At 42.9% G+C, this 12024-nt stretch overlaps 1 protein-coding gene across 2 annotated transcripts in view; it reads right to left on the bottom strand.

Moving 5' to 3' along the window:
* Nucleotides 1–9812, bottom strand: part of LOC119277164 — a 16420-nt gene extending 6608 nt beyond the window's left edge. The window contains exons 1-10 of one of the 2 annotated variants that reach the window (XM_037558404.1): nt 6935–9787; nt 6560–6799; nt 5647–5776; nt 3011–3163; nt 2676–2917; nt 2523–2589; nt 1586–1792; nt 1213–1436; nt 630–708; nt 415–552 (exon numbers count right to left, since the gene is read on the bottom strand). In XM_037558404.1, coding sequence (XP_037414301.1) covers nt 415–552; nt 630–708; nt 1213–1436; nt 1586–1792; nt 2523–2589; nt 2676–2917; nt 3011–3163; nt 5647–5776; nt 6560–6799; nt 6935–9681 — 4227 coding nt within the window. In that variant the 5' untranslated portion in view covers nt 9682–9787. Of the gene's footprint in view, nt 1–414; nt 553–629; nt 709–1212; nt 1437–1585; nt 1793–2522; nt 2590–2675; nt 2918–3010; nt 3164–5646; nt 5777–6559; nt 6800–6934 lie in introns of those variants that run through there. The other variant, XM_037558414.1, reaches the window with a different exon arrangement.
* Between the last annotated feature and the right edge of the window lie 2212 nt (nt 9813–12024).

Here is a 12024-nt window from a genome sequence, read left to right as displayed (position 1 = left end):
GCTGCACGGAACATCATGGTCTTATTGGGTAGTTCGGTTTTATGGAGTGACAACCGAATAGCACAAGAATTGGTGCCAAACCCAGAACCCGTAAACCGGATAATCCCATAATTTGGCTAATTCAGTTCGGTTTCAGGTTAAATGCACCTAATCCTGGCACCGATCACGCAGTACCATGAAATGACCTACTTCAAGTGTTTACCAACAGCACTGTTATAAGTTCAGAGTTAAGACTGCTCCTGTTAGTTTTTTTTTCAGTACATTATAGTTGGAACTTGAAATTCACACAAGGTAATCAGTTCTGATTTTCCTTCTAAGCTTCTGTTATGCACGTAACTGGTTGGGTGTGCTTTCATGAAAACATTAGTTAATTGCCATTTTCCAGAATCATAGTCGATTGCAGTTATGTTTTACCTTGTCAGGATCTGAAAGAATATTATATGCCTCTCCAATCGTTTTGAACAGATGGTCGGCATCTGCATAAACCTCCTTTGCGACATCCCTCCAAAACCCATCATCGGCATTCTCATTTCTTACAAGCAATTGAGTGGCCTGCAGGTCAAAGTGGTGTAAAAAGCAAACTCTGCCTACATAAGAAACAATGAGAAATTTTCTGAAATAATGGGAACCTTATCCGGGTGGTGTCTCAATGCAGCTTTTCGGTAGGCCTTCTTAACATCTGCTGGAGAACAGGACGGTTCGACTCCCCTGGAAAGAATGGATAACACCCAATTGAGTTTATCTCCTCATGACATGAGCAATACAGAATTTGCTTCATTCCATGAGAAATGCGATAAATTTATAAGTAGTGACTGGAAATGAGATGAGTACTGGTAAACCCGAAGCTAAAACATGTCTTTAAAAAACTTGGGGGTGATAGATGAAGTTGCCTTGCAACATACGTAGCATAACATAACTTTCTTGCTGATGTCATTTCAATGTCATATTGGTGCTCTTACGAACAGTTTCAGCACATTGACGAGCACAAAGAGCAAAGTTCCACTAAGGCTATAAGAAAGCACAGTCAGCTCTTGTAGGCATAATCAATGGTGTTCTTTGTTTTTCTACGATAATATAAAGTGGAAAACAAATGTAGGAGGCATGCATTATCAAACTGTTCTGGATGATGGAACTGAAACTAAACTTGTGGCAAGGAAAACACTATTAGATATTTAGATGAACAGATAGGTAAATTTCACTTAGAAAACTTACAAGATTAAATAAAAATTCAAGGGAGTATCTTTTCTTGCTTCATCCTCCGCAGATAGAAGTCGAGCACGCGCCTGCTTCAGGTCACTATGCTTATTGAAAACTTTTGGTGATACTCCAGGCTTATTGGCTTGCTTTTGAAGAAGTGAGATTAGCTTCCGTAAATCATTAGCAGATTGTCCATAATCCCTTATCATCTCATATAAGGTAGCCCGCCTGGAAATTGCCTGGAATTAAGAAGCTATTAGACTAAATCCTTGAACAATAATGTAGAGTTAAGATAGTCCGTATCTAATCTTTGACCTCCAGTTATTCTATACAAAACATGTGAAAAAAGAGAAGCTCATAACACAGAACAAAAGCTACTAAAGTATACCTTGGGATAATTTGCATCAAGAACCATGGCTAGTGAACAATCTGCAATTGCATCAGTAAGTTGACCAAGTGCTTGATATGCAGCTGCACGGTTGCAAAAGCAGACAGCTGAAAAGGGCCGTGAATCACTATTGTATGCCAAAGCCGCTGAATACTGTTCCACAGCTTCCGAATATCGCCGAGCTTGAAATGATTCATTCCCTGCAGCCTAATAAGGATTATAGGTGGAGAAAGAACAATAGATTTGTCATTGTTGATTCCGGACTGCAAGAACTTGGGTTTTGATTCTGTTAGATTTCTCAGATTTATGACTTCCGTTCTTGATTTCAAGTTATTAGTTTGCTAGCCTGCTATAGCACGTGCACGCACACGCACACACAACCGTCAAACGGACTAAGCTGCTCCCAAATGACACCCCTGCCTCCCCAACCCCAGTCGGAGTGGCTCAAAATGCCAGGCCATGAAGCAACCAGGGGCCAGTTTTATGTTGTTCATTAATGTGAAAACTCGACAATATTTCTTCTTTTGAATCGGAGGCCAAGTTCCAAACCATGTTTCCGTCTATGAGAAGGTTTTCTTGCTTGTTTTTTTATTCTTCTTTTTTAGTCCAGGAACTTGTGGATAGAATTCTAAGGCCAAGTATAACTGAAAGCGGCTAAGAGGTTAATATGATTTAGAAATGAGATGACAATAATAATGCATATACATCAGCGAACATCGTGTATGGAACTTATCAAAATTAGAGAACTTGATTGTTCAACTGAAATTTAGCCGTCGGAAAATGTAGAAACAATTTATAGCATTCAAAGAAATAGGATGCCAAGGAAATATAATCAGCATACACATACCATTGGTAGATATGACACAGAACATATCAGCAGGTTTCTACTTTGCTAGTGCGCTAGAGGATGAAGAAAAATCAATAAACAGACATATACCTTGAAGGAAAGAAGTTTCCTTATACTTGTAGACAATGATGAGAAACATTTCCTAGTGCTCCCGTCACTGCGTGGTTGTCATCATTCAGAAGTTAAATATCACAATACAGACTAAGAAAAAGGAATGAAAATCACAGGACCTGGCAAATTTACCTCTCTTCGGCAGGTGTCGCCGGCTCATGCCTCTTTAGCAAGTCAAGAGACTCTTCAAGCTTGCCTAGAAGGAAGTAAGACTTGCCAATGAGGTATGGCCGCCAAAGTGTTGCGGAGCATTCTGCCTTTTCAGGTACACTAGAAATATTTGGCTCTCCATTGGCATTAATTGAAACAGAATTTCTTTCAGCCAAATCTGCTGTTTCTTGACAGAGTTCAATTACTTCTTCATATCTTCGTAGCTGTTTAGTGTCACAACCATATTAGTGAAGCAGTGATAAAAAAAGGATTCTTAACAATTCATTAGTGTAAAACCTCAGGCTAGAAATACATACTGTCAGCAGTGCCTCTGCTTTCATCTCCATTAAGTTATCCGAGTGTGAACTTATGTGCAATGCACTGGAGATAAGATCCAAAGCCGTTTCTGCATCAGGCAATGTTCTTTTCTTAAGAAGCTCCCTGGACTGGGATATACAGTCTGCCACTCTCTGCGGTATTGGTAAAAGGATGTCAATGAGACATAATGAACAAGCAGATAACTCAAATCTTATTTCCTAAGGAAGCGATCATTCAAAAACTAGTACATCTGAACAATCCAAGAAGGGAATGTAACAATTGCATATCGATAACTAGGTGGGGCCACCAGACCAACACGAGATTCTACGAGCATTAAGCATGTAGTCATATACTATGGGGTTTGTACGTGATTCTGGATCTTCAAGTCCAAACAGAAATAATATTAGGAGAAGCTCACTATTTTAGCAAGACCAAACGTGAAAATCAAATTTTAGATGCAGGTAGCCTAAATGTAGATTAGCTTATATCATCGACTAGCTATTAGTGCGCACAAGATATGCCCCTGCAGCCGAAGGAAAGGAATGTGTATCAAACAATAACTCCTTGATGATAACAGGAAGGTGCGCACAAGATATTACACAGCTCCTCTAAAATAGACAAATTGCAAGCCTGGTACATAATAATTTCGCAACTGTATAGCAGAAAACGAGCAATTTGATGAGTCAGTGGTTGCTTGACGATAACAGAGTTCTCTTACAAAATAGTGCATCTAGGAATATCATGAGAATACGGTGAGGGTGTTCAATAGAAGATCCAAGCACACATACATGACTCAAGTAAGAATGGCTTTTCTCTCAATAATAAGTAAGAGTATGCTTAAAGAAATTACATCGTGTTATCAACAACTACCCACTTCATGAATGCAGACAAATAACATCAATGAAATAAGCTAGCCACCCATTTTTATCCAACAGAAGGTTTAGTATAACCATATTATCACCAGCAACTTAAAATGAAAAGGGAAAAACAAGCTGGTGATTCTGCAATTAAAACTACAGAAAATCAACATTCATCTATGTGTTATTGTGTGGAAAGGTATATTATATTTTGCAGATCAAGGTAGTGCTTAAAAAGGACAGACCCAGTGTATAGAAGCTCCCACACAAGGTGGGTCTGGGGAGGGATTATAGGAACCTACCTGCGAAGTGCAATGCAGAGAGGCTGGTTCGAACCCAGGACCTCTTGGCACAAGTGGGAAAATCTATTGCAAAAATTCCAATGCCAGCACTAATGCGGTTCTATCGTTGTTTATACACAGTTGGTACGTGGGACGAAATCCTTATTATTCTAGCCATGGCAACTATTTGCTCATAGTGTCTGGTATTGTGGTAATGGCCAACATTCCTGGTATGCCAGCACCAAGGCAATGCCTAGAACAGGCACAATTTTCAGTAAAATAGCTATAATTACTTGATTACCACCAATATTAAGCTAATCATGTAAGTATTTAGTCCATTTGATACCCTCATCAGATGCAATGAAATATGGGAAGCAGACTAAGGCCACTGTTCATCGAGATGTAAAAGGCTAGTCAATGGAACCGTTCCATGTAGTGACATGCTAGAATTGAACCATAAATTGTCTAATGCAGCATAATAAGTTTCTTCATCAGAGCTGCATCCTACTGATATGACACTTGGGGCAGGTATTGACCTGTTTGGCAAGTGGCAACTCAAAAGAACTTCAAGCTTTTGAGGTCAGATTTATTTCCCTAGTCCTTGTATTTCTAGTTTAATTAAGAGTTCAATTTTCTTCGCTGGCCCATGAATAGTTGGCCCAATCCATGTAAAACTAAACTATGTGTGCATTCCATAGCAAACCTAAAGGACAGACCCAGTGCATAGAAGCTCCCACACAAGGTGGGGTCTGGGGAGGGATTATAGGAACCTAGTCTTACCCCTGCAAAGTGCAATGCAGAGAGGCTGGTTCGAACCCAGTACCTCTTGGCACAAGTGGGGAGGACTTCACCACTGCGCCAGGCCTGCCCTCATTCCATAGCAAACCTGTATGCACCAATTACCTTAAGTGGTCAACAGACTAGCCACCTGTAACAAATGAGCTGAAGGAATCGCCAAAGATCATGCATTACAGCAAGTACTATAAAAAGGAGGCCACCTGGCGACAGCATCCTCACCTTGTTTGCCTAGCCAAATTATTCCACATAGCTACCCAGGAGCCAAATCAGGGACTGGGCACCAGGTCCTGGCTTGCGATCTATATGGCCACCTACAAGCCTACTTGGAGATTACGCATTAGCTTAATCGGGGAGTTGGCAGGCTCTGGCCTGCCACCTAGGATCCTGATCAGGAATCATGCATTAGTCTAATCAGGGATTGCGCACCAGGAGCTGGCCTGCCACCCAAGTAGCCCTTTGGATAACACTGATTGTCTGACTGTAGCCACACAAAATACATACTTTCATCACATATTGCTAGAGAACCACAAGTCATTGGTACGTTTTAGGGCTGACAAGACTGAAGACGTAAATTCCAAAACATACTGATATCACCAAATTGAACAGAACAAAAAAATTGAAGGTGATTTAACATGCTGATACTATTAAATTGTACAGGATTAAAAACTTGAAGGTAACCCTTGAGCAGAAAAAACATGCCTTGACTCTTTCCAGACCATTTGAAGCCTCAGCAAACATTTTGGTGTCAGAATAAGCAGTGTTACTAGATTTCAAACAGGCTGTGTAATTGTTTGATGCACCTTCAAGATCCCCAAGCGCAAGTTGGCAACTGCATGCGTAGATAGTAAGAAGTTAAACCTAGCAATCACTTAAGAAGTTTAACAGTAAGAAAGTACCAGCAACTGAAGTTGCTGAGTTAATAATGGTCTCCCCAAAGTACTCTACTACAACACATATCAAGCGGCAAACCAGATCAACAGAAATGTTTTCCCCTGGACTATAGTTTTAGTCATGTAAAATATACCATGGCTATAACCTGACTGACATAAAAGGAGATCTGAATTATCTGAGCATAGTGGCACTATTACAACCAGACCACACATTACTGACCTTCCAGATGCATATAAATTTAAAATTATTTATAATGCTAAAAATATCTTCGAATCTTCCATGATAAAAAAAAACAGAACATACCACTATTGGGCATTTACCAGAATAATATACATCAATGGCCCTTGCATAAAACTTAGTCCCCCGTATAATGATCGGGGCTCTGATGTTTTTTGCTCAACCAGACATGCTATTGCAATGGAAAAAATACAAATCTTTAATTCTGTATAAAGGCCTCAATCTCAGTGGCAGCAGTCCATCCACCTTCTCCTACACTGTCTTACATGCCTACCTGCGGGATAATCTCAATGCAAAACCTAGATGCCTCTCGATTCTACTCGAGGCGGAGCTTGGTCGAGAGATGAGACCGATGCCAAGGGTGTGTCATGTAGCACAACAGTTATGGTTTGACATGCTGAAGCAATCTAATCTGTTGATCCGTAGCATGGTATTTAGCTAGTATACAGAAGAATTAGTTGGGTTGAGGAGAGCAACTCCTTACTTTGCAGCACGAACTTTAGCCTTGAGAAAGGTGGGGTCAATAGATGTCGCGATTGAACAATCTTGAAGAGCTTCTCTCATTCTCCCCAGAGACATTCTAGTAGCTGCACGGTTGCTATAGCACAGCATCAACGCATGGGAACAGCGTCCAGAAGTTGCATACTGGGAAATCGAATTTATTCCACGGGTATAACACCCCTCTGCAGTAGCAAAGTGACCATTTGCATAGGCTTGATTCCCACTGGCACAAATGGAACAAACAAACTATGATATAACAAAAATTGGAGTAATCACAAGCTTTTACAGTAAGATATTTCTAAATGCCATAACGATGACAATGAGATATATAGAAAAAATCAAACATGTCCAGACAAACCTTGTACGCCAGGTCTCACAAGTCTCCAAGTCTGCGGAAACTGATGCATCTCTCCTCAACTGCTCTTTCACTGAATTTTCTGTTGTACTTGTTTCTGGGGAAAACTGCATGCTTTTTGTGTCTTGTGAGCCTTTTGGTTGTACAGAAGCCTGGGTAGCTGAAGGCTTAGGCGCCTGACAAACCTTAGTCCTTAACTTCCTTTTTGTAGTATGTCTTTGTGTCGGTAAGGAACTTTCAGGATACAGTGATGCACCAAAGGTGAAGTTCAGCCGACTCAAATTTGCCGAGCTTGATTGAACATTAACAGGTTCACCAGACTCATGTGGTGTTCTGGAGGTGTTCTCTTCGCAAGTCGGCCCACTAACATTACATCCAGAACCATCAACCCAAGCTTCTGTCGTGTACATTTTAGGTTCACCATTTGCATCAACATTCATATTAGTGAAAATGGGCTGTGGTGCATCATAGAAATTTATTTCTCCATCGAAACTAGAAAAGTTGCTACCAAAGTTACTCTCAGATGCATCCACAATGGGATCTCTGCCTTCATCTTGACACGTTGGAAGATCTGCATCAATAACCAAGTGCTCAGTTGCAGAAACTAGATCATCTTCAGCACAACTGGTATTCTGATTCGGGACACTACCATCACAAATGTCAGTGGACTGATCACAACTCACGAATGCCTCTCTTGGCACTTGTTCAACTGTTGCCTGATAAGGAGAACAATCCATTGGTGAATAGTCACCTGTTAAATCTGAAGCTAATCCATTGGCGCATGTTTCTTGAGAAACTTGATGGAGTTGACCATGCTGTTTTAGCCTTGTTGGTCTTTTCTTTTTCCTTGTGCTTCTATGTGCTTCCTTTTTGTCTCTATACGCTGATTTTATATAGTCTATACCAAATAAGCTCTCTCTGGAGCAACTAGCAGGATCTTGTTTGACCGCACAAGATTCACCAGGAGCACTTTCGCTTCCTCCATTTGGAGGACTGGAACTGAAAGACGGCATCGCATTTGCAGAAGTAGAGTAAGTAGATGAATGATTCGACGGAGTAAACAGGCATGACTCCTGAACTTTGGGCTGCGGAAAGGTACAATATCCTGGCACAGCTTCTACTTTGCTCTGAAAGGAAAATTTAGGAGTACACGCATCACTTGCGTTGACATTTCCAGCTGAAGGTCCTTCCTTGTTGATGTTTAATTTCTTGATTTCATCTTGCAGTGCATGTTCTGCAGTCCCTTCAGATAGAATAGTTACACTGCTGCCACTGCCATCATTAGCCAAGCTCCCTCTACTGCCCTTTGATTCAGAGGATACATTAGTTTGAAAGCTTGTGAATGATGTGGTTTTCAAAGAAGAAAAACTTGAAGTTGCATTACTACCAAAAACAAATGGTTCTGGTTGCCGAGTAGCAGCTTCATCTTTCACGCTCTGAGATGGGATTACCTGCTCTATATTTAACTTTGTCATCTTCTCCGGAAGTGTGCTCCCCATAGTACCATGAGCTGAAGTACAAGTGCTTGTACTTGCACCACTGCCACTATTATCACCATCATCCATGACAACCCTTGCTGACTGCTCTGAAGCAGAGTATGTGCTTCCATTTCTTCCAAATACAAAAGTCTCTGGTGAACAAGTTGTATCATCACTTTTCATGCTCTGTTTAACTCCACCTCCTACATTCAAATTTGATGCCCTCTCTGGAGGTACATTGGCAGCACCATTGGCAGAGATAGAAGCATTGTTATTCCCAAAGGAGAAAAATATACTGCCCTTGTCTGAAGTATTGCTTGAAGCGTTGCCAAATATAGTACCTGCAGTTCGGCCATCCCCAAAGCCAAGCACTTCAGTTTGACGACTACCGCTACCTCCATCTTTCATGTACTGAAACGTGCCACTTCCTATATTCAACTGTGTTATCTTCTCCTGAAGCACACTTGCATCATGAGCACGATAATCTGCAGTAGCATCACTGGTGCTTTCAGCATGGCCACTTTCCGGTGTACCATTTGCCTTGGTAACCTGAACTGAACTGGAAGCATATGAATCAGCACAAAAGGAAGCAGTGCTCCTACTATCAGCAAAACTCCCAGCCCCATTACTTCCAAACACAAACGTTTTTGGCCCAACTTTAGCACCCTCATTCTGTAATGGCACTTCGGTTCCTATATTCAACTGTGTCAGCTTTTCCGGGAGCACATTGGCCTCGCTGCTGGAAACCGAACTAGGTATAGTAGCACCAAAGACAAAGCTCTTCTCGGTTTGATCCACCCCCTTACCAGCACCAACGCTGCATTTACCTGGACTCTGCAGGTTCAGCTTCCCCATCTTATGGTCCAGCTTCGAAGCAGCTGATGAGCCCACATCGAACCGTGGCAGGCTGTCCCTCACGCTCCCAAACACGAAGGGAGCTTCATTGGATGCCGCCGCCGGCGGCCGCCTCGCCGCTGGAGCAGGTCCAAACACATTGCCCACCTTCTGGCCCTTCCCGAATTCGTAACCACCGCCACCAGCCACACTCCCCGACCCGCCAGTTCCGTCCTGCCCCGATGCATCCGTACCGCCGCCCAGGAATGGATTCCACGGCGCCGAGGTCGAGGTCGAGGTCGACGGTTGCGCGCGAGAGCGGGAGGTGGTGGCCGCGTGTCGGCGCTTGGCCAGCCGAGGGGCTCGGCGGGACGGCGGCGCGGCGGAAGGGTCAGCGGGCGGCGGCGCGAGGCCGAGACCTAGGTGGGGGCTGGTCATGGCGGCGGCGGCGGCTGGATGGGGCGAACTAGGGTTTTAGCGCGCGGGGCAGGGCGGCACCGCCCGCGGCATCCCCCTCGGCGCTGGGGCGGCGGCGGGCGGCGGGCGGCGGGCGATCGGTGGGGAAGGTTCTGGAGAGGCGTGGAAGGGTGCGGCTGATTTGGGGGAGGGCGTGGCAAGGCGGAGGGGGGGGAGAGGAGGCGGGCGAGGGCAGGGGAGGAGGTTGCTTACGGAAGGCGGCGAAGGCGATGCGTGGGCGTCTATTGGTTTGGCAATTTCATACTTGGGCTTCCTTCGTAGACGCTGTCCCATTTTTCAAATTTGGAAATGGCCTGGCTTGGGTCGTTCCCAGCTGGACTCTTTCCTTTTACTTGCCTCCAAGCATTTGTGCATTCCGAGCAGGAGTCCTGCGTGAACTTTTGCGGCGTCTGTCCTCGTAAAATTTGTACTATTGTAGTACTGTGCATTCATCGATTTTCTGTGAGATCATGCCTCTAGACAAGTGTTGTTATTGTTGTTGTTGTTGTTGTTTTACAGGGATCTAGACAAGTGTTTGAGTGAATTTTCGTAAAAAAAAAATGTCTGAATGAAAGTATGAACTGAAAAATGGACTATAGTTTTTGCAAGTTGCGGTCTTTGTTTTTTTATTGAAACTACCAAAAATGCTCGTGCGTTGCAACGAGAGAAACAAATCTCATATGCCCCTAGGGACCTGTATGTGCTGCTAATTCTCCTTTTCGCCCACCCATAAAAAAAATTCTCCTTTTCGCCACCGTTGTTGTTAATGGTTACGTTGTCTGTTCATGATCAATCCCAAGGTGATTGGCTTTCATCGTAGTGTAGCCCTCCCTGCATCAACTTGTAAATCCACGTACTTATGGTGGGTGTCCACATATGAGTGTATGCTGAGGAATGCCTTCATGCTCGTCGTGGTAAGCGCCAAAGTTCATGTCCAACTTTTTGCCTCTTCGTTGACCACTATCACTAATCTGTCGGCTTCGTCCTGCAGAGACATGGTGTTGAGGTGTGAGGAAATCTGTCGTCAACGACACACATCTTTTAGTGTGGGGAATCAGATGAAGGTGACATGAGGGTTAGACTCACAATGACAGTGTCATGGTCGGGTTTCTCAGGTTCTCAAATTTAAAAGGGAAATAAAGAATACTGCAGTTGCAAACCGATTTTATATATTTGGATGATCAGCGTGTCCTTATTGAAGCTATCATTACCTTCCACTGCATGCAATAATGTGATAGCGCAGATGCCATTGCCCTCGATCCTGCCACCGGCAACGTCTCTACCTCCTCGTTGTAGTATGCTGTTAGTTGAGATCCACACGGACAGTATATTATTTACCTTCCTTGGTACAACATTTCCGCTACTGCTTATAAGAGAAAAAAGAGAGATAGGAAGCGTCGGAGGTAACAACCACACATATGCATGAGCAGTCTAGGACCATTATTTGTTTTGCACTATCATCAAAAAGAAAGGAAACAAATAATAATCCAATGTTACTGTTAGCACAATGAGAACTTATATTACTCCTCTGCTAAATATTGCAAGAGATTAACTGTTATGTCTTATTTATTTCCTCATTTTTCTCCAGGTAGATGCTTCTTTTCAGCGAAAACTACCTAAAAAGAAAAGTAAACAGAAGCAAGAATTGATGCATGAAAAAACATGCCATGGCAGATGACATCACAACATACATTGTTGAACTGCTTTTAAGAATTCAGGATGAGAGACACAGATAACTACGGCTGATTCTGCTGAAGATTGTACTATAATGGCTGTCAGGATGGTCCAAATTACGCACTATATGAATGCCTCTGGCAGTGTACCAGGATGTGCAATTAATGATCTAGTGTAACATGTATAAAAATGATGAACGGTGGTTGTGCCACAACTACTATGTCAGCTATATGATCATGCAAAGCAATATGACAATGAATGCTCAAGTCATGAAAATGAAAGTGGTCAAAGTTGCATGGCAGTATATCTTAGAATGGCTATGGAAAGGCCATAATAGGTAGGTATGGTGGTTGTTTTGAGGAAGATATAATAAGGCTTATGTGTGATAGAGCGTATCATATCATGGGGTTTGGATGCACCTGCGAAGTTTGCACCGACTCTCGTGATGAGAAAGGGCAATGCACGGTACCATAGAGGCTAGCAAATTACGAAAAGGTAAGAGTGTGTATAATCCATGGACTCACATTAGTCATAAAGAACTTATATACTTATTGCAAAAGTTTATTAGCCCTCGAAGAAAAGTACTATTACACATGGCCCTAGGGGGATATATTGGTAGGGAAAGACTATCGCTCGACCCCGACCGCCACT

The sequence above is a fragment of the Triticum dicoccoides genome, chromosome 1A (assembly GCF_002162155.2).
Source record: "Triticum dicoccoides isolate Atlit2015 ecotype Zavitan chromosome 1A, WEW_v2.0, whole genome shotgun sequence".
NCBI classification, from domain to species: domain Eukaryota; kingdom Viridiplantae; phylum Streptophyta; class Magnoliopsida; order Poales; family Poaceae; genus Triticum; species Triticum dicoccoides.
The sequence above is the reverse complement of the archived record's forward strand: the minus strand, read 5'-3'. Positions and strand labels throughout refer to the sequence as shown.